This window comes from Molossus molossus, unplaced genomic scaffold (assembly GCF_014108415.1).
Source record: "Molossus molossus isolate mMolMol1 unplaced genomic scaffold, mMolMol1.p scaffold_m16_p_7, whole genome shotgun sequence".
Classification (NCBI taxonomy): Eukaryota; Metazoa; Chordata; class Mammalia; order Chiroptera; family Molossidae; genus Molossus; species Molossus molossus.
Window position 1 is genome coordinate 112,098,238 of NW_023425401.1, and position 24,609 is coordinate 112,122,846.

The following is a 24,609-nucleotide window of genomic DNA, read 5'->3' on the forward strand; positions in this document are numbered from 1 at the left end:
ACTGACTGGATGTGCAGTGTGCTCAGTGTTACATGTATGCAAATTCTCTGAACGCTGGCCACTTAAGACATGTATTGGTGCTCTGGTAGTCAGCATGCTGTACCTGTTGGCTGTCTATGCAAATGCCACTCCTTCATTATCGTCAATGGAGAAAAATTACATAGCCTAGTGGAAAGTTTCTGTTTAATGTTCAAATTCTTAAAACACTTTCTCCCGGTCGGCCCGTGCAGCTCAGTGGTTGAGCCTTGACCCTGCACCAAGAGGTCACCAGTTCGATTCCCGGTCCCGACCCCCAGTGGGGGCGTGCAGGAGGCGGCTAATCGGTGTTCTCTCGCATCGATGTTTCTCTCTCTCCCTCTTTCGTTCTTCTCTCTCTAAAATCAATATAGAAAAAAAAGAAAAACAGCAACAGTCCCTTCCATCAAAGGCGGAACAAGACCAGGATGCCCACTGATGCCGACCTCATCTCAGTGACCTCTGTGGAGGGCTGTTTGCCTGCAGCCGTCTGGGCTGCAGTGACAGTGCTGCAGACTAGGTGGCTCATAGGCAGCAGCGGCTGCTTCCCCAGCTCCAAAGGCTGGGCCTAGAGGAGGGTGTCTGGGGCCGCGTCCCGTGTGCTCACGTGATGGGAGGGGTGTCTGGGGCTGCGTCCTGTGTGCTCGTGTGGTGGGCGGCTCTCTGGGGCCGCGTCCTGTGTGCTCACGTGGTGGGAGGGGCATCTGGGGCCATGTCCTGTGTGCTCACGTGGTGGGGGGGCTCTCTGGGGCCGCATCCTGTGTGCTCACGTGGTGGGAGGGGCATCTGGGGCCATGTCCTGTGTGCTCACGTGGTGGGGGGCTCTCTGGGGCCGCGTCCTGTGTGCTCACGTGGTGGGAGGGGCGTCTGGGGCCATGTCCTGTGTGCTCACGTGGTGGGGGGGCTCTCTGGGTCCGTGTCCTGTGTGCTCATGTGGTGGGGGGGCTCTCTGGGGCCGTGTCCTGTGTGCTCACGTGGGGGGGGGGCTCTCTGGGGTCTCCTTCATTGGGGCACCAGTCCCGTTCCTGAGGCCCCACCTCATGACCTCATCACCTTCCAGAAGCCTCACCTCCTAACACCATCACCCTGGGGGTTCGGATTCAACATACGAATCTGGGGGAACGTCACTCAGACCGCAGCATAGCCTGCGGGTGGGCTGTAGGGGGGAACAGTAGGAGGGGAGGCGTCATTTTAACGGGTGTCTGGCTGCTTCCCACAGGTCCAGTCTAATCCAAAAGAGCAGTTTTGCATTTTTTAATTTTAACTGTTGACTGACATTTTAGTAATGGGAAACATTTACATGCAAACTTGCATTTATGGGTTATTTTGTTTGCTTTTTTGTACTTTAAATAAAGTTAGTGTTGATAATCGCTAATCCTAGCATAATGTGGCAAATACCCAGTAAAATCAGAAATTAGAAGTTCTGCCTAACCTGTTGTAAATGAGGCAGGAAGTCATCTAGGCTATTCCCATGGGGAATCAAATATTAGTGATTCTTGATTTTCTTTTGGATGATCACCCTGAGAGAGAGAGAGGGCGTGGTATGTTTGGGATGTGCGAGGATTCCCCAGGATTCAAGCTCTACTACCAAAAATTCACTATAATGACAGTGAAAACATGAGCCCCAAGTGCACTGTCAGAACCAGAAACCTGCTGTGCTGTCCTGCAGGTCGGGATGGAGCTGGGCAGCGTGTGGAGGCCAAGTCTGCTCCTGCCGCCTGGCCTGGCCCTCCTGGTCCCCGGGCTGTCCACGACTCCCAGCATCGGCCTCTGCCGGGCACCGGGCTGGTTCAGAAGACAGCTTCTCCTTTACTTTCATTACTGAGGAGGTTTCTTGCCATGTAGAGAACAGACGAAACTTACACGTAGATCCGTGAAGGAGCAGTGCATGGTACACACAACATGCTCACTGATGAGATTGCTGTTCAACAGGGTTCGTGTTCTGTGTCATCCAAGCATCCTTGGTGTTTTAGATCGTGGGGTTTTTCATGGTGTTGGGGGAATCTTAGGGTTCCTGGGTGGTCTGAGAAAGTATTTTCATTCCTCCTGTGTAAAATAGTGGGCTCGCAACGCCTGGTACTTAGTGTCTGTTGTCCAGCACATTTGAGAGACTGATGGATTGTGACAAGGGTTAATCAGCGTGGCCTCTGCAAGTCAGGGTGTGACCGAGGTGACAGACACTTGGGAACAGCAATCAGCAAGCTACAGCCACTGGCCAAGCCCACCCCCTAGTTTCCCTGGAGCCCAGCCAGGCCTGGCCAGCAAGACGGTCTGCGGCGGCTGCCCTCGTGTGGCTGAGTCGAGCAGTGCTCCGTGTGCAGCCGGCCCAGCCAGCCTCCCGGCCGTGCTCCACCGCAGAAGGTCGGGTCTCCATCCCACAGGTTGTGACTAAGGTGGCAGACTGAGCACGTTTTTAAGGAGATGGTGGTTCCCGTGGGTACAGACAGGTGTCCAGGTCCCTCATGCGGCCTCCTGGATGGAGACAGTCCTGCAGAGGCCACGTGAGGACCGAGCAGGACCAGGGACCCTGGTCAAGAGCAAGATTGTGTTTCCTTTTTTTATTTTATTTTATTTTTTTTCCTTTATTGATATTAGAGAGAGAGGGAGATAGAAACATGGATGAGAGAGAACATCGATTGGCCGCCTCCTGCATGCCCCTCACTGGGGAGTTGGCCCACAACCTGGGATGTGTCCTGACTGAGAATCGAACTAGCGACCTCCTAGTGCAGGGTTGATGCTCAACCACTGAGCCACACCAGCCGGCCCTGGTGTTTTTTCTTTTTTATCCTCACCCGAGGACATTTTTCCATTTTTTGTTCAGACAGAGCAGGAGGGAGAGAGAGAAACATCGTCGTGAAAGGGACACATCGAGTGGCTGCCACCCGCACAGCCAACCAGGGCCAGGGACAAACTGCAACCGAGGTACATGCCCTTAGCGGGAACCGAACCCGGGTCTCTCTGGACCGCAGGCCGACGCTCTAACCGCTGAGCAAACCGGCTAGGCCTGGTGTTTTCTTATCGCAGCTTTACTGAGACACAGTCCGCACGCCGTGCTGCTCACCCGTCCGTTCCCGGTGGGCACAGACACCCACATGCCACCCAGCCGGGCAGTCAGCCCTGGGCCAGCGCTCAGCCGCCATGTCTGTGGAGCGCACGCCGAGTCCTGCTGCCTGTGCCCTCTGGTGGCTGACTGACTGACTGACTCAGCGTGGTGGTGTCTGGGGCCATGCAGGTCATGTTCCAGTCTGAGACTCGCCGACCACCAGTGTGCATGGGGGTGTCCTTGGGGGGTCTCTAGGGGGCGCAGTGGTAAAAATGTGTTTCCCTTGACGGAGAAAGAGGACGGGAGGGGTAAGGATGGAGAGCAGGTTGGCCCTTCTGGAAGGTGTGGCTGTGGCGGGAGCAGGGGCATCCTAGGACAAGGACGAGTTCCGAGCGAACGGGCAGCTAGGTCGGGTTTCAAGGACGGGGCAGCTCTGAGCAGGTGACAGTTCACGGTGAGGACCAGGTCAGGTGCTGGGGGGATGGGACCCCCTGCGGTAGGGACAGGCCCAGGCTTGCTCTGCAGAGGTCGTCGTCTGGGTGTCGGCAGCCCCTGACCTGGTGGCTGCGGGTCGGCAGCTCTGAGGCACAGGTGGGGTCAGTCTCCAGTGCCAGGACGTGGAGGTGGCCCGCGGCCGGTCTGTGCAGAAGGGTGAGTGAGGAAGGTCGGAGGGTGGGCTGGTCGGCAGGGGTCCTAGCTGATGGCAGAGCTGTCCAGGGATCAGCCCTCAGCCTTTTGGTGGCCAGAAGACTTCAGGCAGTGGCCACATGGGGAGTGCGTCCAAGAAGATGGGGTCTTAGGGGAGGAGATGCACCAGGGCGTGGGGTGAGCGCTGTGATGATGGGCAGAGGGACACCCTGTGCCCACGGGTGACTGCACCCAGGTGGTGGTGGGGAGCCGGCTGTGTTCTAGGGCATGACCGACAAGAGGTCATGTTTGAGTGGTTAAGGAAGTCGTGTTGGTATTGCGGGGACTTTCCAGGAGAGTCACCCAGAACTGCAGTCATCTCGACTCGGACGCCATCCTCGGCCTGACGGCCGACGGCTCTGGGCTTGGTGCCTAGGTCAGACCTGCCGGGCTCCTGCGCAGCAGGTGCCCGGAGCTGCCCGCTTGAGAGACATCGGAATTAAGACTCAGATTATGCTCTTTGCGACTTCTTTTTATAAGTAACAGCTTTTTAAAAATATCTTTTTATTGATCTTTTAGAGAGGGAGAGGAAGAGAGAGAGACAAACATCAATAGGAGGCAGACACCCATCGGCTGCATCTCGCACACCCTCTGCTGGGGACGGAGCCTGAGACCCGGCAGGCGCCTGACTGGGAGTCGGACCAGGACCTCTGCGTCCATGGGATGACACGCCATACACTGAGCCACGCGGGCCGGGCAGTAACAGCTTTTTATTTTATTTTATTTTATTTTTTTATCCTCACCCGGGGATATTTTTCCATTTTTTGTACAGATAGAGTGGGAGGGAGAGAGAGGAAGGGAGAGGGAGAGAGAGAGAAACATCGACGTGAAGGGACACATCGAGTGGCTGCCACCCACACGACCAACCAGGGACGGGGACAAACTGCAACCGAAGTACGTACCCTTAGCGGGAACCGAACCCGGGTCTCTCCGGACCGCAGGCCGACGCTCTAACCGCTGAGCAAAACTGGCCAGGGCAATAACAGCTTTTTAAAAGTGTAGTCCACATTCTATAAAACAGCCTTTCCAAGTGTGTAGTTCAGTCGTTTTGATACAGTCGCTGAGGTGCGGCCACCACCTCTCATTTCAGAAGCCTCGTCACCCCAGAGGGACCCGCGCCCGGTAGCAGCCGCTCCTCCTTCTGCAGCTCCCCGGCCCGGGCAGCTCCGATCCGCTGTCTCCGTGGCTCTGGGCGACAGGCATAAATGGGCCAAACAACATGGGACCTTTGTGGACAGCTGCTGTGACTCAGCAGAGTGTGTTCCACGTCCCTGCTGTCGTGGCGTGGCAGCACGTCCTCCCACGGCTGGGGGCTCCCACGGGCCCCGCCTGCTGCTGCGAGCACTGTGTGCTCAGGTTCCGAGGGAGAGGGTCGCCTCGGAGGCCTGCTGGGCCCCACCTGCAGCCTCCTGTGCTCCCGGGGCTGCGGCGCTGACGGCTGCCTTTGCGCTGCAGCGTCCTAGTGGGCGCGGCTGTGTTCTGATTGGCATTTCCCCGATGACTGGTGATGTCGGACCGTATCTTTTTGTCAGCTTCCTGTTGTGTGGAGAAATGTCTATTCACGTCCATTGCCCATTTCTTTTTTCTTTCTTTATTGATTTGAGAGAGAGAGAAAAACATCAGAGAGAGAGAGAAAAGCATCAGTGAGAGAGAACACTGATTGGCCGCCTCCTGCATGCCCCCACTCGGCATCAGGCCTGGGCAGGTGCCCTGACTGGGAATCGAACCGGTGCCCTGTTGGTGCAGGGTTGACGCTCAACCACTGAGCCACACCGGCCGGGCCCGTTGCCCATGTCTTAAATTGAGTGGCTTGCCTTGAATTAAGTCCTTCCTATGTTCTAGTTTCAAGTCCCTTATCAGCTCTATGATTTACAGAAATTTACTCCCATTCTGTGGGGGTTGTTCCCCTTCTCGATGGTGTCCACAGGAGCACACGTCTTTAATTTTGATGAGTTCTGGTAATTTATTGTTGTGCCTGCGCTTTTGGCATCTCATCTAAGAAACGCTCGCCTGACCCAGGGTCACAGAGATCCACACCCGGGTGCTCCACGCACTTTGTAGTTGCAGCCCTTACACCGGGTCTGTGACCCAGTTTGAGTTCACGTCTGTAGATGGCGTGGGTCCCGCGATCCCTCTGCCGGCGGCACCGCCAGCCCAGCCGCGTTGAGGGGAAGACTGCCCCGTTTCTCCGGCCTTCGGTTCTGTCCGAGGGCTGGTGTCCGCGGCGCCTGCAGCACTCTGGTCACGGCAGGTGGGCGTGAGCCCCGCCCACAAAGCAAGAGGGGTTGTGGGAGGACGTCTGTGTGTCCTGTCTGTCTGTCTGGCTGTGGGCCCAGGGGCGGCAGATGGTCAGAGCCCAGGGTTGCTGTTCGCTGTGCGGGTTCCGTCGTCCTCCGGCTGTCGCAGTGGCTCCAGCTCGACAGCACCGCCGTCCCGCACGCTCCTGCGGGCTCCTGAGGGCCACCTGAGCACTAGAGACAGACGCAGGCGGCTGGGGCGGGCTCCTCAGCAGGAGCTCCCGGCAGGTCGCCCCTCACCGGCAGTCACTGGGCACCGGCACAGCTCTCCTGCTGGGAGAGCTCCCCTGCTGGGAGCTGTGCTGGCCGTGGGGTCTGCTCTCAGCAGGCCATCGCTGCCTGTCCCTCACGCTCACCGTCATCTGCTCCGCAGCTCAGGCGTGAGAACCTTTGAAGCTGGAAGTGCTGTAGCTCTACTGGCAAGGCCCCTGCCGCTGCCCCAGGCGGTGGCTGTCCTGGGCTGGGATGGCAGTGGGGTGTTTGCCCGAGTCTATCCTGTGGGGGTTGGATGTCATGGCCCTTCCTGAGCTTGTCTGTTCCGGTCCTGGCCCCTGTAGCGTCAAGGCAGTGGGATGGCTGCTGGAGACGCCCCGATGGCTGGCGGGCGGCTCGTGCCTGCAGCAGGGACAGGGTGCCGTCGACTGGGGGACAGTGGGTGCCTCTCCTCCCTTTAGGCCAGGTTCCAGGCAGGAGAATTTGGGGTCTCAGCCATTCTTCCAACAATGAAGTTCATATATAAGCTATTTAAAGTAAGACATTTGGACAAAACCAGTAACAAAACTAGAGACCTTCAGGGATGAGTTCACCTATGGCAGCTCCACATATTTGAAACATACGTGATTTTCTGCGTGGAAATCCCTGAGGGAGCACTGGCTTCGGACACGCGTCTGGTGGCCTGAGGGGTGTGACGGCAGCCCAGGTCTTCACGGGAGAAGCTGTGCTGATTGATGATGGTGTTTATTGGGTCATGATGTATTTAAATTTCCCTAATGCATGCGTTAGTGATTGCTCGCAGTGATGGAGAGCATGAGGGCCCGCGCGTCCTGCGGGGAGAGAGCTCCCTGGTGCGCTCCCTCCTCCATTAGCAGCTCCATTAGCTGAGCGGCCTGCCCGCGGGCGGGGCTGCGCTTCCCGCCTGTAAATCACCCAGTCAGGCCCGACGGGAATAAATAAACAGCTCAGCGATGCGGTCATATCACCTCAACTGTGTTCACAGACAGAAGCACCCAGGTCCATTTAAGTCAATTAAGTTCACAATATTTATTGAAGGAAATCTTTTATCATATTTGAATTCTACTCGAAAATGGCTTTTTTTTCCCTTGCTTTAGAATATTGATCTGATTGGAACAGCCTGCGAGTCAGATTGTGTGCAAAACCTCGGTTGTATATCTCAACTCTTCAATTAGCAGGTCATGACGCATCAGTGCAGCTTGGAATTCTGTGTGTTAGTAGAATTCAGTGTCCCTTAACAGTGTGCGGAGTAGTCAGCAGGTGATCCTGAGAGCTCTGAGTGGGGACAGTCTATTCATTGTCATTTGGGTCCTTTTATAAAACGCTCGCTGATTTGCTGAGGCTTCAGGACCGTGAACGAAGGTGGACGTCAGGATGTACGTCTCGGCCCCTCGGTGGCCCAGCTCCCTTCTCGTTCCGACTCAGACGCAGCACGTGTCGGGTGGCCACATGGGGAGCTGCGGTCTGAAGTCCACACCCTGCTCCTCGGTGCTTCGGACATGACATTCAGCAGAGGGTGATGGTCCCGTGCGAAGCACAGCCTTCCCAGCACTGCTGAGACTTGCTCCCTCCGACGTCAGCGGGTTTCACGAGCATGCTCTGATCGAAGCTCATTATTTACAAATGACGACTGTATTTGAATCCAACCCCTTTTGCACATTGTGCCTGGGTTGACAGCGTCCTGATAACTGCACTTGGTGTCCTTTTCCATTACGACACGTAGTCACAGGTCTAGAGGTTATTTTTGTCAGTCAAGGTCATAGTTGTTTTTTTGTAATCCTCACCCAAGGATATGTTTTTTTGTTGATTTTTAAACTGATTTTAGAGAGGAAGGGGTGGGGGGTGAAAAAACAGAGAGAGAGAGAGAGGCATTGATGGACTGCCTCCTGCACACACCCCGACCGGGGATCACACCCACAACTTCCAGTGCATGGGTCAGTGCTGGCCGCCGAGCCACGCCGGCCGGGGCCGACGAGTCTCATCGCTGGCCGTATTCTTGGCCGTGGTGGTGCCCACCTGGACTGGCGTCGTCCCCTGGGTGCCCGCAGAGCAGGGAGAGCTGGCCCTTCTGAGCCCAGCCCTGCTCTCGGGGTTCCTGGCAGACCCTTTGGTCGTGACCTCGTGGACAGGTTTACTGGGCGGGGGGAAGGAGCCAGAGACCATTTCTCCTCTGTGAGGCTCAGCTCTGGCCGGTGGACCGTGTTCTCATCCTGTGGGTCGCTCTCTGGATATGCCATGAGGAGACGGTGTGGCAGGTGTACTCCATCTCCCCAGCACCCCAGGGCTCAGCTCTGGCCGGTGGACCGTGTTCTCATCCTGTGGGTCGCTCTCTGGATATGCCATGAGGAGACGGTGTGACAGGTGTACTCCATCTCCCCCAGCACCCAGGGCTTCCGAACTGAGGGCGCGTTTCAGAAGAAGCTTCAGACCAGATGTGCAGATTTCAGTTGCATTGAACCAGGGAACATCTCGTCCCGGAAGTGCCCCTGCAGTGCTGGTGGTGGGCACGCTGGCAGCCCCTCCGCCCATCCTGTGCGCCTGTCTCAGAGGAGCGCACAGGCACCTCCAGGGGAGAGGAAGCTAGGGAGGGTGTGCCAGCGTCCTGGGGTGCCTCAGCGCCTCCAGTGGTGCCTTTCCCACAAACACCAGGACCCTGGATCCTGCTGTGTCCCCAGTGGACACTGCTGAGTCATGGTAGCAGTGTCTGCTCCGCTCTGTCAGTGTTAAGGAATCACTAGGGTGCCCGAGTGTGCTCAGTGCCTGGCTGAGTCAGGGGCAGAGGGTGTGGCCCAGGCTCTCTGGTCCTGGGGTGTGCACGTGGGCCGTGGAGACAATACTTCCCTGGCACAGGTCTTCCTGCAGAGCAATGCAACAGGTAGGCCATGCACGGAGTGAGCCATTGTGGGGTGTCTGCAGCCAGTGGCAAAGGCAATGAATTGGGACAGACAGGTGGTTTCCGTGACCTGAACTACCCCGCAGAGAACACATGTTTTCTTGCGAACGCAGAAGCCCAGGCTGTGAGGTGGTCCCCAGCACACAGGCGGCAGGCGGTGGTCAGGCACAGGTGCGTCTGCAGGCTCCCGTTAGAGATGGCACGTGTGTCCTGCCCTCTGGGAGCCTGCGGTCAGCCCAGGCGCCCGTCCGTTCCCTCGATCCCTGCGCCAGGCTGAGGTGGTCTGAAGTCAGGTTCACTGCTGCTCAGTTAGGGCCTTAGAAAAGACACCTCCAGTACAGTTCTCAGATTAAGTTATAAACATTCGCTTTGGAACTGCCTGAAGATTGATAAAGATGCATTTGAAAAGCATTATTTTTTTATTGATTCTTAATGTAGTAAATTACCGGCGTTGTTTGGCAGCAACAGAAACGACACGGTGAGGTCCGCATCAGTTCTGAGGGTGCCACCGTTTGCATTAATTGCACTCGGCTGCACTCACTTATATTAAAAGGCTTCTACGATAATTAATCCTTTTTATTTCAGATCATTTTGGCACAATTTCTAGCTATAAACACTCATAAAAGACAGACAGTTGAAAAATCCGTTACAGGTTTTTTCCATATACCTATGGCTACTTTCCGTGACAGGGGTTATTGATGCGCCTCGGGAACCAGCGTGGTCAGCTGGCTGTGATGGAGGCCAAGATGAAAAATGCTAAGTGGATTATTTTGCATAAAAAATAGGCAGTTTTTGAAGTTGTATAATTAACCTGTGTTTAGAAAATACCTTGATTTATGCTACATTTGTATCTCGGTTGCATACATTATGGAAATTTAATTTATAATCCATTTAGCCGATGCAGTCATAGTTTTCAGCACTATCATTTATTAGTGCTTGTATATTAAATGCTCTGAGGTTTAAAGCTGCCGTCTGTAAAAAATTGCACCTAAGCACTTACGTTTATGAGTCACCATGGGATCCTGTTTAAGATGCAGCTCGCTCGGCTCTGCTGTGCGGTTCACTGCTTGTGCACTGTCGCAGAAATGGCGAACATGGCTGTGCATCCTGGCCGCGTGACGGTCACACCTGCACCTCACTCCAGAACCCACGGCACAGGTGAGGCCCTCCGCAGCCCCCGGGGCCGATCTCGTCGTCCCTGCCGAGCCGCCCCTGGTCTGTTCGTGCAGGGGCAGCGGGCGCCTGGCTGCAGATTCCCGGTCTCCGCCCTCGTCGCCGAGCAGGCGGCTTCAACAGCCTCTGCACCGCCAGCGCCACATGACGACTCGGTCTCCCGCAAGGCAGCCCTGAGCCTCCAGGTCAGAAATGAGAGCACGGGACCTCGTCTCCCTGAGGCTCAGGGAGAGCTGTGTGGAGTCCACGTGGACAGAGGGGCATCGCGCAGCCTTTCTCTAGGGAGGTAGTTACCCGCCAGTTCTAGTTTCCTGGGCTCCTGTTCGTGGCGAGACTGTAGCGTGGGCCTCAGGGCATCTGTGAGCACCTCTGGGTGTTCGGGGGTAGGAGACACGCGTGAGTATGTCATTTGTCAACTGCCCCCATGGGACAGCTGCTTCCTGTGCCTGTGTGGGAGCCGCCGTGGAAATGGTTCCGAGACCACGGCGAGCGCAGGCGCTGGCAGACTGCTCCTCTGCCGGGGCTGGGGCCGCGCTGCAGCCTGGAGCTGAGCCCAGTGTCCGTCTCGCTGAGCTCGCCTCGCTGTGTGTGGAAGGAAGAGTGACTTACAATTCAGTCACTTTCGTGACTGGAGGGTGCCCCGGAGAAAGCGCTGGTTTCGTGTTTGGATGCCGTGAGCCACGCGAGAGCACTCATCTTAGAGCAGCAGCTGACGCAGCCACTTCATCACACCGCCTCCCACGGCAGGCCTCACACCTCTCCAGGGCAGGGCTGCTGCAGCCCTCTCCCCACTGTGCTGGGGTCGCCTCAGGCAAGGGTCACAGGCTGTCCCCCCCAGAGAGTTCATGATCACCTGAGCCAAGGCCGAGCCTCTAGCTCCTCCCCGCCTGGGAGGTGGAGCACGTTGGAGGGTGGGGAATTGTAGCAGCAGCAGGAGCTGGAAGAGGAAGGAAAAGCCTTCCTGGGTCTTCAGGGACCAGCCTGGCCCTGAGACACCTGCCTCTGGACCTGTGGCTCTCAGAGCTGGGAGGCAGTAAGTTCCTGTTGCCGAGTGGTGCTTTGTGAGGGCAGCCCTACGAAACCGATACGCCTGCAAAGCCCTCTGCAGAACGCGCCTGCCCGTTTCCTTTGCTGCATGCAGGGTTTGGCTCCTAAAAATCCCCGTTGGTACTAACATCATGACTTCAGCCCTCAGAGTCTCTGACAGTCTGTTTGGGGGTTTCTGACATGCTGGCTGCAGCAAAGGCTTAACGCAGGCCCGGCACGTGGTGGGTAGATGCTCACCACGTACCTGCAGCCCGCTCGAAGGCGCCGGCTGGGACATGCGCTTTCTTCTTGGAAACAAAGGATGCCTGCGAGAGGCTGACCGCTCCCCGTTCCTGTTTCAGGCTCTCTACGAGAACATGCTGGTGGAGCTGCCCTTCGCCGGCTTCTTCCTGTCCAAGCTGCTGGGCACCAGCGCCGACGTGGACATCCACCACCTGGCTTCCCTGGACCCCGAGGTGTACAGGAACCTGCTGTTCCTCAAGAGCTACGGGGGCGACGTGGAGGAGCTGGGGCTGAACTTCACCGTGGTGAACAACGACCTCGGGGAGGCTCAGGTGCGCCGCTTTATGTGGCTGCAACTAAGTTGCTTTTGTTTGGTTTTCTTCCACACCCAGAGCAGGGTTTCCAACAGTGTAACTGAGATGTGTTCTCAGGTGAGATTTGTGAGTCCTGAGATATTTGAACACGGTTTTGCTCCCCCTGGTGGCAACTTAAACAGGGCGTGAAGCTTGGGGCCGGGGGAGCCTTGCTGAAGGGAGTGGCTGTCGTCCCTCCTGGGGTGGGCGGAGCCTTGCTGATGGGAGTGGCTGCCGTCCCTCCTGGGGTGGGCGGAGCCTTGCTGAAGGGAGTGGCTGCCGTCCCTCCTGGGGTGGGCGGAGCCTTGCTGATGGGAGTGGCTGCCGTCCCTCCTGGGGTGGGCGGAGCCTTGCTGATGGGAGTGGCTGTCGTCCCTCCTGGGGTGGGCGGAGCCTTGCTGATGGGAGTGGCTGCCGTCCCTCCTGGGGTGGGCGGAGCCTTGCTGATGAGAGTGGCTGCCGTCCCTCCTGGGGTGGGCGGAGCCGTGAGCTGTCCAGTGTGTGCGAAGACCCCTGCTAGTGCGGCCTCCGCTGAAGGCAGGTGTGAGGCTGATGGTCCAGTCACTCTGGATATTGCCCAAGTACAGGTGGTGCTGCACAAGGATAATTACACTAAGGAGTCTGATTGGAAAACGTGAGGAAGTCACTGGGAAAGCCCCTCCTGGGGATCTCAGATCTCTGCAGCAGTAGGTATGGCCCACAGCCCTCCGAGGCCCAGGGCTGTGGGCTGCCACCACTGAAGGTCTGTGATGTGCTCCCACTCCATCGCGTGGCGGGTTCGGGGTCAGCCTTCCCTCTCAGGACAAGGGTTACTCTAGGTGTGTTTTCTCCAGTGTGATGAGTGTGGTCAGTGTGGCTGTGCGTCCACCTGCTAGTGTGCGCACACACCTCTCCGAGGAGCTGCTCGGGCTCAGGTGGGCCCAGGATGACCGTGCTCTGTGGAGAAGACGGACCTGAGTCGGGGCCACAGTGGGAGTCCTGCTGCTGCTGTGCTGAGTGACCTTGGGTCAGTGTGCAGCCCCTCCACAACCTCGGGGTGCAGCTGCTCCAGGGCGGGGAGAGCCCGTGAGGGTTGTGAGTGGGGGGGGGGGACTGGGCCTCTGAGCCACTTGAAATGCGGGCTCCCTGAGTGCTGTGTGGAGCTGCTCTGCCCGCACTCCAGACGCAGGTGCACCAGACTTCGCGACAGTCAGCTGTGTGAGCCCAGGTAGTTGTTCAGGTGTGTAGTCGAGAGGAGTTTCAGTGACCGAGTGTGGCCATGTTAGAGTCCTAGAAAAGTGTGTGCTGTCTGACGGGGTCTTTAATTGATGCCCAAAGGGTCCTTGGTCTTCTGGGTCACAGGCACATTGGCGGGGAGCACCCCCAGGAACATGCACCAGTGAGAGGCGGTGAGCCCCCAGAGTCTGACTAGGCCGGATCACTTTATTAGGCAGGACGCTCCTGTATCCATCGACTCGGGGTGGCTGTGTTCAGGGAGGCACCCCTGCAGGTTCCAGAGCAGCCCTTCTGTAACGCGGGGACCCGGGCAGAGCTGTCTCCCGAGGGGCTGGTGCTGTCTTGTTACTCGGTCATGGCTCCGGGAGCCCGCCCTGCAGTGTCCCTCCGCTGCTCCCCGAGTGGGGACGCTGGCGCTGCCCCCCCTCAGCGTGGACGGCATTGCTGAGACGCACCAGGAGCGCGTCTTCCGTCCGAGTGCACACAGACATGGTTTGAAAGCAGCTCTGGGGAGCGAGGCGTTGGTGCTCTCGTCCATGGTGTGTGTCAGTCGGCGTCATTCACACGAGCTCACGTGACCACAATCCAGGGCAGGCGGGCAGCGTCACCACTTCACGAACGACAAGGAGCTCGGGGGAGATCACTTGTGTGTGGCCCTGTGGCTGCCCCAGCCCCTTCTCACAGGGCTTCTGACCGGGGGCTGGGGCGCAGGCTCTGCGTGTTCACCGCGATGGACAGTTGTCCTTTCCAACTCTGTTCACATGCAGAGGTGGACAGGTCAGGCCTCTGACTGCTCCTGCTGCCCCTCCACCCACTCCGGCGCCACAGCAGCAACATTGGGGAGACAGAGCAGGGGGGTCGCTTCCCCACGGCCCGTGCTCCAGAGCTGTGCTCTCCCTAAAACGGGTCCCTCTGGCTTCTGTTGATCACTTCGTTCACGTCTTGGCCCAGTGTGACCCCTAATTTTTTGAACGAAAGAGCTGTGATCACTGCTGCCTGGTTCCTTGGTCTGTGGGGAGAGCAGGGTCCGTGGTGCTGACGTTGGCTGAGATGCCGAGCCCGGGAGCTGCCGTCTCAGTGCTGGGGTGCCCCCTCTGCTCGCCCCAGCCGCCCTCGTGCCCATGGACACGGCCCTCTGCTCCCTCTGCCCCGCGGCGGTGCCTCGTGGATTTAATGCCTTTGTCTCCACGTTCCCAGGTAGTTGAGCTCAAGTGTGGTGGGAAGGACATCCCCGTCACCAGCGCGAACCGCATCGCGTACATCCACCTGGTGGCCGACTACAGGCTGAACAGACAGATCCGCCAGCACTGCCTGGCCTTCCGCCAGGGCCTGGCCAACGTGCTCAACCTGGAGTGGCTGCGCATGTTCGACCAGCAGGAGATCCAGGTCCGCCGCCCGCCGGGCCTGGGACGTCGGGCGGGAGCCTTCCTGCCCACCTGCCTCCAGGCTTAGAGGTGCATTTTCTTCCAGGTGCTGATTTCTGGTGCGCAAGTTCCCATAAGTCTAGAGGACCTGAAGTCCTTCACGAACTACTCAGGTATGTCCTCACTGTGCCAAGTGTTCAGGAAAATGTCACCGGTGATCCTGTTTCCGCAGAATCTTCAGTGTAGGTGCAAATTTGACCACGTGGGTCTAGAGCCAGAGTGTAGTGAGGCCCACGGCGCCTCGCCTCCCCTGTGGCCCGTCTGCCCCACCCTGACCATGGCCCTGCTGTGCCTCTGCGTGTTCGTGCAGACAGGTTTCCTCCTCTCCCCACCCCCCTCCCGCACACGGCTCCTCCCCACACGCTCCCTCGGCTGTGTGCTCTGACGGCAGCACTACCCAACCACCTGCAAGAAAAGAGAGGCTAAGAATTGGACCTCACTGAAATCTTTACGTTTCGATTAAATTAAACTTAAGTGTTTCTACTTTTCAAGAAAGTGAAAAATCGAAAAAAAGACACACAGATACAATGAGCACGTAGAGAAACGCTCGTCAACCTTAGTCCTCAGAGAAGCAGCAAACACACTATGATGAGGTGGTTCACAGTGAGAGTCGGTGGCCTTTGGGCATTTGTAAAATTTTTAAAAAGTAGCCCTGGCCAGCCCTGGCCAGTTTGGCTCAGCGGTTAGAGCATCTGCCTGCGGTCCGGAGAGACCCGGGTTCGGTTCCCGCTAAGGGCACGAACTTCGGTTGCAGTTTGTCCCCAGCCCTGGTTGGGTCGTGCAGGTGGCAGCCACTCGGCGTGTCTCTCTCACATCGATGTTTCTCTCTTTCTCTTCCTCTCGCTCTATCTGAAGATGAATGCAAAAGTGTCCTCGGGTGAGGATTTAAGAAAAAAGTAACCTCATGATATACATTTGGGAATGGTGAAAAGAAAAAGAAAAATCATCCCTGAAAAAAACCAGTTTGGTATATTTTTTTAGTCATCTTTAATCATAGTCTATTCCAGTCAAATTCCTATGTAGCTTATGGTGTTTTACAATTTGTAGTATATGTTCTGTTTGGTTAGATCAGAAACAAAATATTCCCCAGCTGTTACTCTTGCAATTAATTTTTGAGATTGAATGAACACATATGATTTAACTTTCCACTATAATAAGCAACTTTGTTTATATTTCTGCCTATGTGTAAAGTCTATTTTTAAAAATATTTTTGCTGATTTTTAGAGAGAGAGGAAGTAAGAGGGAGAGAGAGAAACATTGATGTGAGAGCGGAACATCAACTGCCGCCTCCTGCACGCCCCGAACAGGACCAGGACAGGCCCACACCCGGGCACGTGCCCTGACTGGGAGTCAGACCCTCGACCTTTCTGTGCAGAGGGTGACACCGAACCCACTGAGCCACACCGGCCAGGGCAAGTCTGTTTTTTTTTAATGAGAGAAGCCCAGAAGTTGAATTACTTACTAAAGGATAGGAACAGTTTTGGGGTGAGTCAGCATGAATGTGCTCATTGGAAACAGACACATCCCTGCACATAGTTGAGGGTGCACTTTGCACTTGCAGGCTCTCTTCTCCCGCAGAGAACGGTGCAGAGCCTGCTGCGCTCATAGAGCTGCGCTTGCGAGCTGCCGGGCCGTCTGTGCCGTGCGCACGGACGTCTCAGAGTGTTTCACACCCAGACGCGCCTTCTGTGACCTGTGTCTGTGCCGGCGAAGCTGGATGAGACAGAGTGCGAACAGCTGTGCCTGAGATGCCGGCCCTGCGCCTCCTCAGAGCACTGCTTCCTTTCTCTGCTCTCCCCGTGTGCGCGCTGGGCCGTCTGTGCCGTGCGCACGGACGTCTCAGAGTGTTTCACACCCAGATGCGCCTTCTGTGACCTGTGTCTGTGCCGGCGAAGCTGGATGAGACAGAGTGCGAACAGCTGTGCCTGAGATGCCAGCCCTGCGCTTCCTCAGAGCACTGCTTCCTTTCTCTACTCTCCACGTGTGCGCGCTGGGCGTGATCTGCTTTTACAACCATGAAAACTTTAAATTCCTTTCAGTTTTAAAAAATGGTGCTGGTCATTTACAATTAATGAAATTACAGGTGATTTTTCTTTGTTGTACTTTTTCCTAAATATTTTGAAATGCATATTTTCTTTAGAATGATATTCGGGGCAGCCCAGCCGGTGTGGCTCCGTGGCTGAGCGTCGACCCTGCACCAAGAGGTCGCCAGTTCGATTCCCGGTCAGGGCACATGCCCAGGTTGTGGGCCCAATCCCCAGTGGGGGGCGTGCAGGAGGCGGCCAGTGTTTTCTCTCGTCGATGTTTTTATCTCTCTGTTCCTCTCCTTTCCTCTCTCTCTAAAATCAATGAAGAAATAATTTTTTTAAAAAAAGCATTTGCAGGGCATGAAAGCATACCCTGTGTGGGACGTGGAGCTGTGGCTGAGCGTGGAGGTGTCTCCCCTCAGCCAGTCCCAGCCTGGCACCCGAGGCAAACAAGTGACATAAAGATGGAGATGTGGACTCGAGGCCCTCAGGACACAGGTGCAGAATCCTCGGGCATTTGCAAGCTGAACCAGCAGCACACACGGTTCGGTCACCGAGCCTTTGTCCCGGCTCAGGCTCGTGTAACCTCGGAGCAGGACCAAGGCACCGGGCCAGGGAGGACGGAGCCATGCGATCGGCGCAGCAGACGCGAGCAGAGGGGGAGCCATTGCTGCTTCTCACCACCCAGCCCTCTGAGCGTGCAGCATAAAGGTTCTCAAGAAGGGAGGAACGGCCCTGGCCGGTTTGGCTCAGCGGTTAGAGCGTCGGCCTGCGGTCCAGAGAGACCCGGGTTCAGTTCCCGCTAGGGGCACGTACCTCGGTTGCAGTTTGTCCCCGGCCCTGGTTGGGTCGTGTGGGTGGCAACCACTCGATGTGTCGCTTTCACGTCAATGTTTCTCTCTCTCTCTCTCTCCCTCCCACTCTATCTGAACAAAATATCAAAAAAAAAAAAATGTCCTCAGGTGAGGATAAAAAAAAAAAAGAAAGGAGGAACGGAAGGGCTCTCCCTAACCCTGCTAGCGGACGTCGGGAGATCCCCAGCGGACAGGCCTGGGGTGCAGGCCGTGGCTGTGCCTGCACCACGTGGCGTCCAGCTGCTGCAGAGAGACGATGCCAGTCGGCAGGAGGTGGCGGACGAGAGTGAGGAGGAAGACACCCCTTGGAAAGCAGAAGGTGAAGGAAGTAGGACTTCTCACAGATGACGTGACTGAACACACCGGGCACTAGGGCTGACCAGTCTCACAGGCCGCAGCACGGGCCAGCGTGCAGAGACTGGTCCGCTTCTATACTCAGTAGGAATAGCGTCAGTTCAAACAACTTTATTCAAAGGAGCATCAAAACGAATAAAACGCAAATTTACAAAGTATGTGCGAGACTTGTACGCTGTTTAAATAAACGGAGGACAATCTGTTGTCAGGGATCAGAAGACTCAGTGTTATCGAAATGCGATTGATTCTCCCCAAATTAATCTACAAATGCAGTGCAGTGCCTGTCAAATCTCCGCAGTCCGATGGGGACTCTACAGGCTGGTTTTCAATGTCATATGGAAATGTCAAGAACGTGAAGTGGCTGGACCGTTGGCACCGCAGAGCTGAGGGCCTGGCGCTGGGCAGAGCTTCCACGGTGGCCGATGTCGCACAAGCCCTGCCGGGGACCAGGACTGGAGCCTGGCATTAGGCCCATCTGATGTCCGACTGTTCAGTGATGCAGACAGTGGGAAATCATGAGGCCTGCGGGCCTGTAGGTAAAACTGCTGAAATAACAGCTGGGAGAAGCTGTTCCTGAGCTGCGGGTGAGGCAGAGCTGAGCACCAAAACGTGACCCAAAAGAAAGATACTGATGGGAAATCGGATTTCTTCAAAGTTGAAGCCTTTGTGCTCCAAAAGCTGCGTTAGGGAGACAGGGCAGCCACACTCATGCGGGGAACAACGAGCGTCCGTGAGCACGTGGAGAACGAGCCCATTCATGGCTGCTGGGAGGGCTGGGGGGGGGGCGGTGCCCAGGGGTCTGGACACAGCTGCTGTGAACGCGAGTCCCACTCCCGGCCCCTCCAAAGGGGGGGGAGCAAGGGCCCAGCACTTGAAGAGGTCTGTGCCCACGTCACGGCAGGCAGAGGCCGGAAGTCCGTCAGCAGACAAGAGGACAGACAAACGTGGTCTGTGCTTAGAGTGAGATTACAAAGGCTCAAAGGAAGCTCAAATGCGTGTTCACAGTATGCTGAGTGAATGCGCCTCCCACACACACAAGGACGTGTCGTGGGGTCAGCTCATGGGGAATGTGTGGGACAGGCCACGCCCTGGGCCCTGGGGGCAGGGAGGTGGGGTCATGGTGGGCTGTGGGCGCGGGCTCCTGAAGGGGAGGGCAGGTGCCACGCTGGGCTGGGAAGGGAGGTGACCTGAGCACATTGTCCCCGTCGAGTCGCAGGTCAGAAGGGAGCCCAGCCCGCCTTCCCCGCCAGGTGTGGTCTCGGGCTGGGCGTTGCCGTCCATGCAGAGGCTCACTCGGGGTCGCGGCCACTCCCACAAACGGGGTTCCGTCATCACGTCCGTGTAGGTGCCAGTCTGCACTTAGACGCTGCGGTGCCATTTGCCGTGCGTGAGCGAGGAGGACGGTCGCGCAGTCGGCCGGTGTGCGTGAGCCCTGAGCAGACCAGGCCGAGAGCAGACGCGGACTCAGCACAGCGGGCAAGCTGGCTGCACGCCGGGCCCCCTGTCGGGTGGGCGAGGACGCCGCGGCAGGGCGGGCAGACCGGCTGTGTGATGCTGTCACTGAGGGTCTGCTCCTCAGCGGTCAGCGTGGACCCCAGCACAGCGCCTGAGGCTCAGACCCTTGGCCGCGTTTCAGCCACTGGGTCGCCTTGTGACCCCATGTTGGCCTTCGGCCCGCTGACCCCTCCAGAGGCTCTGTCCCCTCTGAACTTGCCCTCACCCGGAGGGACAGAGCCATCCGTCCTGTGCCTCTGCGCTGATGCCCCGCCCTCGTCCGCGGTCCCCAGGGCTCCGGGAGGGCGCCCTGTGCTCACGGCTCGTTCTGATGAACGTGTTCACTTTGCAGGAGGCTACTCCGCGGACCACCCCGTGATCAGGGTCTTCTGGCGAGTCGTGGAGGGGTTCTCGGACGAGGAGAAGCGCAAGCTGCTCAAGTTCGTCACCAGCTGCTCCCGCCCCCCTCTCCTGGGGTTCAAGGTACCACTTTGCGCACTTGCGACAGAGCCTCGCAGCTGAGAAAGGCAGCGGGACAGCGCGGCTCCTGCGGGGGGCGCTGTGCAGGGACCCGGCGCAGTGCTGGGCTGTGCCGGCCGCGCGGGCGCCGTGACGCCTCTGCCAGGTCCGTCCCCTGCTGCCTGTCTCCTGGTCTGCTCGTTCCCTGTCCTCCCGCGCTCACACGGCACTGTGGGCGGGCGGCGGGCGCTAGACAGCCTGCTGTGGCCCAGCCCACGAGCACCCCAGTCTGCTGCACTGTCAGGCCGACCTCCGCCCGTGCGTCTCTGTGAGGGGGGCAGCGTGTGTGGGGAGAAGGGTGCACAGGAGCATGTGCTTCCTGGCGGTTCCCTGTGGTGCACTCGGCACCTGGCCCGTGTGCCCTTCAGGTCTGCGGAAAGGTGCGGGGGGCGGGCGGAGACGCAGCTCCCTGCTTCTGCTGCGAGCTTCTGTCTCAGCCGTCCGGGTGAGCTGAGGGACCCTCTCTCCCTCCCTGGCTGCAGCGGGCTATCCAAGAGGAGGCGGGTCCTCGCCGTGCAGGGGAGCCCGGTCCGCCCAGAGCCCGCTCCCTGGCTGCTGGCTGTGTCGCTGCAGCTGTCTCCTCAGTTCCCCTGGGCGCAGGCAGGCTTGCTCGACGCTCCCGGAGCGCAAGGAGCGGGCCCCCGACAGCAGTGGGTGGAAGGCGGGATGCCGTGGCTCACAGGGCCACCTGTGGGTGCTCAGAGCGGCATTACGCACAAGAGCACCCACACAGACAGTGCACACACCCGGCACCCAGCGGCCCCCAGAAGCTAAGGGGTGCAGTGCTATTCTTGTCACAGCACCAGCGAGGGGTTGTCACCCCACGTGCACAGCGTGTCCTTGAAGGCCACCCACAGGGACGGCAGCTCGGGTTGCCTAGGGCGGAGGGGAGCCGGGCTTTGGGGCATGGCACCACCCCGAACCCGGACTGCGGGAACGGCGGCTCAGCTTTCTAGCTGTGGTCACGGTCGAGGTGCATGGGCACACGGGCACCTCACGATGCGAGAGCCACAGCACTGGGCAGTGGGAAGGGGGCAGCCGTCGGCACCGGTGGGTTCCGGGAGCAGCACTGTCCAGCGACGCTGGTAGAAGTAGACTCCCGTCCCTGCCCTGTCAGGGCAGGTCACTCGGCTCGAGCACACAGGCGGGTCACAGGGTGGACACATGGGGTCGGCTCAGTGCTGGCTGCAGAGTCAGCTGTCTGCTCCGGAGGCTGGACAAGCAACACCCAAGCCATAAGTCAGGGAGTCAGCGACGCTCCGCCTTGGTTCATGACCCCCATCGATGGGGACCCATGGATGGCTCTGCCTCACTGTCGTGGGGCACGCTCCTCAGGGGCGTGGGGTCTGGAGATGGCGCTGTGCAGGGGCCAGGGGCGCAGGGCAGAGCAGGTGAGATGCACACACAGGACCGTCACCACAGTGGAGTTCTCACCCCTGAGATCTCAGGACAGCAGGGCTTGTATCAGTGAGGTTTACTGGGGCAGACGAGGCTTCTAGTATCTTCCGGCCTCAAAACAACATCAGTACAAAAGTTAAGCAGAGTTTAGGTCTAGAGATTTCTACTGGCCCCTGGTCAGTCATTTAAAGCCAATGATCTTGTTTGGCCGGTGTGGCTCAGTAGTTGAGTGTTGGCCCATGGACGGAGAGGTCCCGGTTCGATTCCCAGTCAGGGCACATGCCCGGGTTGTGAGCTTGATCCCCAGTAGGGGGCGTGCAGGAGCCAGCTGATCCATGTTTCTCTTTCTCCCTTTCTCTCTAAAAATTCAGTAAAAACATTTATTTTAAAAAGAGGGACGGGCCCTGGCCAATTTGGCTCAGCGGTTAGAGCGCCGGCCCACGGTCCAGAAAGACCCTGGTTTGGTTCCCGCTAAGGGCACGTACCTCAGTTGCAGTTTGTCGCCGGCCCACCCAGGGCTTTGTGGGTGGCAGCCAGTCAGTGTGTCTCTCACATCAGTGTCTCTCTCGCCCCCTCGCTCCATCTGAAGATGATGCAGAGAAAAGAAAGAGGACGAGAGGGGCAGGAAAGGCAGGTCCTCGCTGTAGACTTGCAGGCTGGCCCTCCCTGAGCAGCCCCTGGTCCAGTCGATGACCCTGTACACTGACAATTGAGTGTCATATTATGAAAAATTCTGTTTTGGAAGCTATGAAATAATCTTCCTAGTTTAGATTCTTTTCAATGATCTAAAATAGATTAAATGTTTTCAAAGGTTTTTGCAGTTGTCATAAGTTAGACTTCAGTTTGGAAAAATCGCCATAATATGCATGCTTTCCTGTTAGCGGGGTGCCCTGGAGGGGGCGCCTGTCTCGCCGTGGAGCCTGTGAGTAGAGGCGGCTGCGTGATGCGAGCCGGAACTCCTCAGTGCCAGGCTATTGAAGAAGAATAACATCTGCTAAAGCTAATTAAAGTTTAATATGTTTAATGAATGTGATTGTTACAGACAAAAAAATCATTAAAGTGCTGTAGGAAATTGTTAAGTTGCCATCAGGCCACATAATGAATAGAAGACTCTCCTCGCTCTGGACTAATGCAAATCCCTCTGCACTCGCTCAGTTATGCACGAGGTGGGCCGTCCGTGCAGGGCTGCACTTTCAGGCTCCAAGTAGGAAACTCAATTAATACTGTGAAAGGAACACTTAAATGTGGCATTTAGCTGCAAACCACACTCAAGTCTCCTTCACCGGTCACATGGCCCGGGGCTCGCAGACCTGCCGTCACGGGTCCTTTTCTCAAAACCTGGTGCTTCCTTTCACGGGACGCGTCTGAGGGAAGGTCGCCCTGCGTGTCCTCAGACGCAGGCCGTGATGAAGGCAGAGGAGCCTGCTCTGTCTGTTTCCTGCTCTGCGTGTCTGTGAGACGCTCACAGCAGCGTGTAGATGACAGTCAGGGAGATGAGACGTAGTCTTTAGCCCGTGTCACATGCACAGATGTTGTTTAATGAAGTTGATGGAACAGTGGAGAAGCGGACAGAGGTCGACAGTAAGGAGCGTGGAAGTGTCTGTTAGTGTCTTGTGGGCCTTGCGCTTCCTGGATTTGCCGAGGCCCAGAGCAGGGCTGAGCTCCCCCTACGTGCAGCCTGGCAGGGCCTCGGTGCTGCTCGTGGGCCAGGCCCCATCCGAGCAGGGCCGTGGGCCAGGTGCTCTGGCTGCAGCCCTTGTCCGCCAGCGTGGGCCTGTCTGTGCCGACGCGCCCGCCCTCGTGCCGCCCGACCTGCATCCCGTCTCGTCTCGAAGCGCGCTGGCGGCCGTGCTCACGGTGCTGTCTTCCAGGAGCTGCACCCCGCCTTCTGCATCCACAACGGCGGCCCTGACCTGGAGCGGCTGCCCACAGCCAGCACCTGCATGAACCTGCTGAAGCTGCCCGAGTTCCAGGATGAGGCGCTGCTGCGGGGCAAGCTGCTCTACGCCATAGAGGGCGCCGCGGGCTTCGAGCTGAGCTGAGCGAGAGCTGGGACGCGCCCTCCGCAGCACAGGCCGCTGCCCCTCGTGAGTAGCTCCTCCCAGGCCGCCGACGCTCAGGCTGGACGCCCACAGCTCTCCCACACCCCTGTCTGTCACCCCTTGTTTCTACACGATTTCAGTTACGGTCACTCACTCAGAGGGACGTTGCTTTTCAAATAACTTACAATAACAAATGTCATGTGCCACGCGGCTCATTCAGTGATTTTGCCAAGAGCACAGTTTTAGGACTAGTGGCAACTCTGAAATTAACCAAAGATGCAGCTTTGGCTTTGCTGATGGGTTCCAGGCCTTGCTGAGCCGGGTGCCCCTGGGCTGGGCTCCCGGGCTGCTGCTGGGTCAGGCAGGCTCTGGTCTGGGGAGACACAGGGTCTGGGAGGTGGGGTGCTGACCCCAGGGGCACTGCTACTCGTGTGGTCGAACTGCTTACAAGCCTGTTGTTCAAACTGAAGGCATTTTTCCTGCTGCCTTTCCCGAAGTGGGGAGGTTCGGAGACACTGAGAGCGTTTGTCTGTGCTTTTGACGCTGCTTCTCCGAAGGGGCCTGGCCAGCGTCCTTGGTGCACCGGCGCCCACATCGTGGTGGCCTGGGCATCACTGTGTGTGAGGAGTGCGCTTCCTCCTCCCACCTGTCTCTGCTGGGAAAGCTCTCGGGGTCTCTGTCCAGCTCCCCCCACGTGGGCCCCAGTCAGGGACGACCTAGGAGGACGGACACTGACCTCCGTGGTCACCTGAACCAACGTGGCGGCTGCACCTTCACTGTGCGGCCCGGCCCTCGCCCCCGGGCCGGCCGCCCGCCCCTGGATGTCGGGGCAGCTCACCCTCTGCTCCCTCGATGGTGCTGCTCCGGAGGACGGGACGGCCCTCAACTCGTGTCGGGGGGGTGGTTCCCGAGCGATAGCACTTTATCAGGGCCTGACTTGCTGGGTGACTTTGGTCCCTGCAAACGCGTGTCCGCTGTGAGCGTGGGGCCACCACGCCTGCGCCGGCCGGGATCCGCCTGGACCTCGACCCGGACTCCGCCTCAGCGTCTGCAGTCAGGGCTGCGGCCGGCTGTCCCTGGACCAACCCGATGAGCAATACGCTTCTCCGTGCGGCCGATGACAGTTCTCGGACAAGGAACATCGTCGACGTGATCCTCCTTCTTGGAATAATAAATTAAGTGCTAAATGCTATTTGTAGTCTTGATACACAGAAATAAAATAATTAGGGTTTGTCCTTGGTTTTATTTTTATTTCATGTGGTTCTATGTTGAATGTTCTGTTTCTTCATCTGCTAGTTGACTTGTATTTTATTCTCAGTAT

General features: G+C 57.7%; 1 protein-coding gene across 4 annotated transcripts in view; it reads left to right on the forward strand.

Annotated features, from left to right (window-relative positions):
* Nucleotides 1-24,169, forward strand: part of UBE3C (ubiquitin protein ligase E3C) — a 77,519-nt gene extending 53,350 nt beyond the window's left edge. For 3 of the 4 annotated variants that reach the window (XM_036246375.1, XM_036246378.1, XM_036246376.1), the window contains 5 exons: nt 11,728-11,940; nt 14,374-14,562; nt 14,647-14,713; nt 19,682-19,812; nt 23,118-23,303. In XM_036246375.1, the coding sequence (XP_036102268.1) occupies nt 11,728-11,940; nt 14,374-14,562; nt 14,647-14,713; nt 19,682-19,812; nt 23,118-23,288 (771 nt within the window). In that variant the 3' untranslated portion in view covers nt 23,289-23,303. Of the gene's footprint in view, nt 1-11,727; nt 11,941-14,373; nt 14,563-14,646; nt 14,714-19,681; nt 19,813-23,117 lie in introns of all 4 variants that reach the window. The other variant, XM_036246377.1, reaches the window with a different exon arrangement.
* Nucleotides 24,170-24,609: the final 440 nt, after the last annotated feature.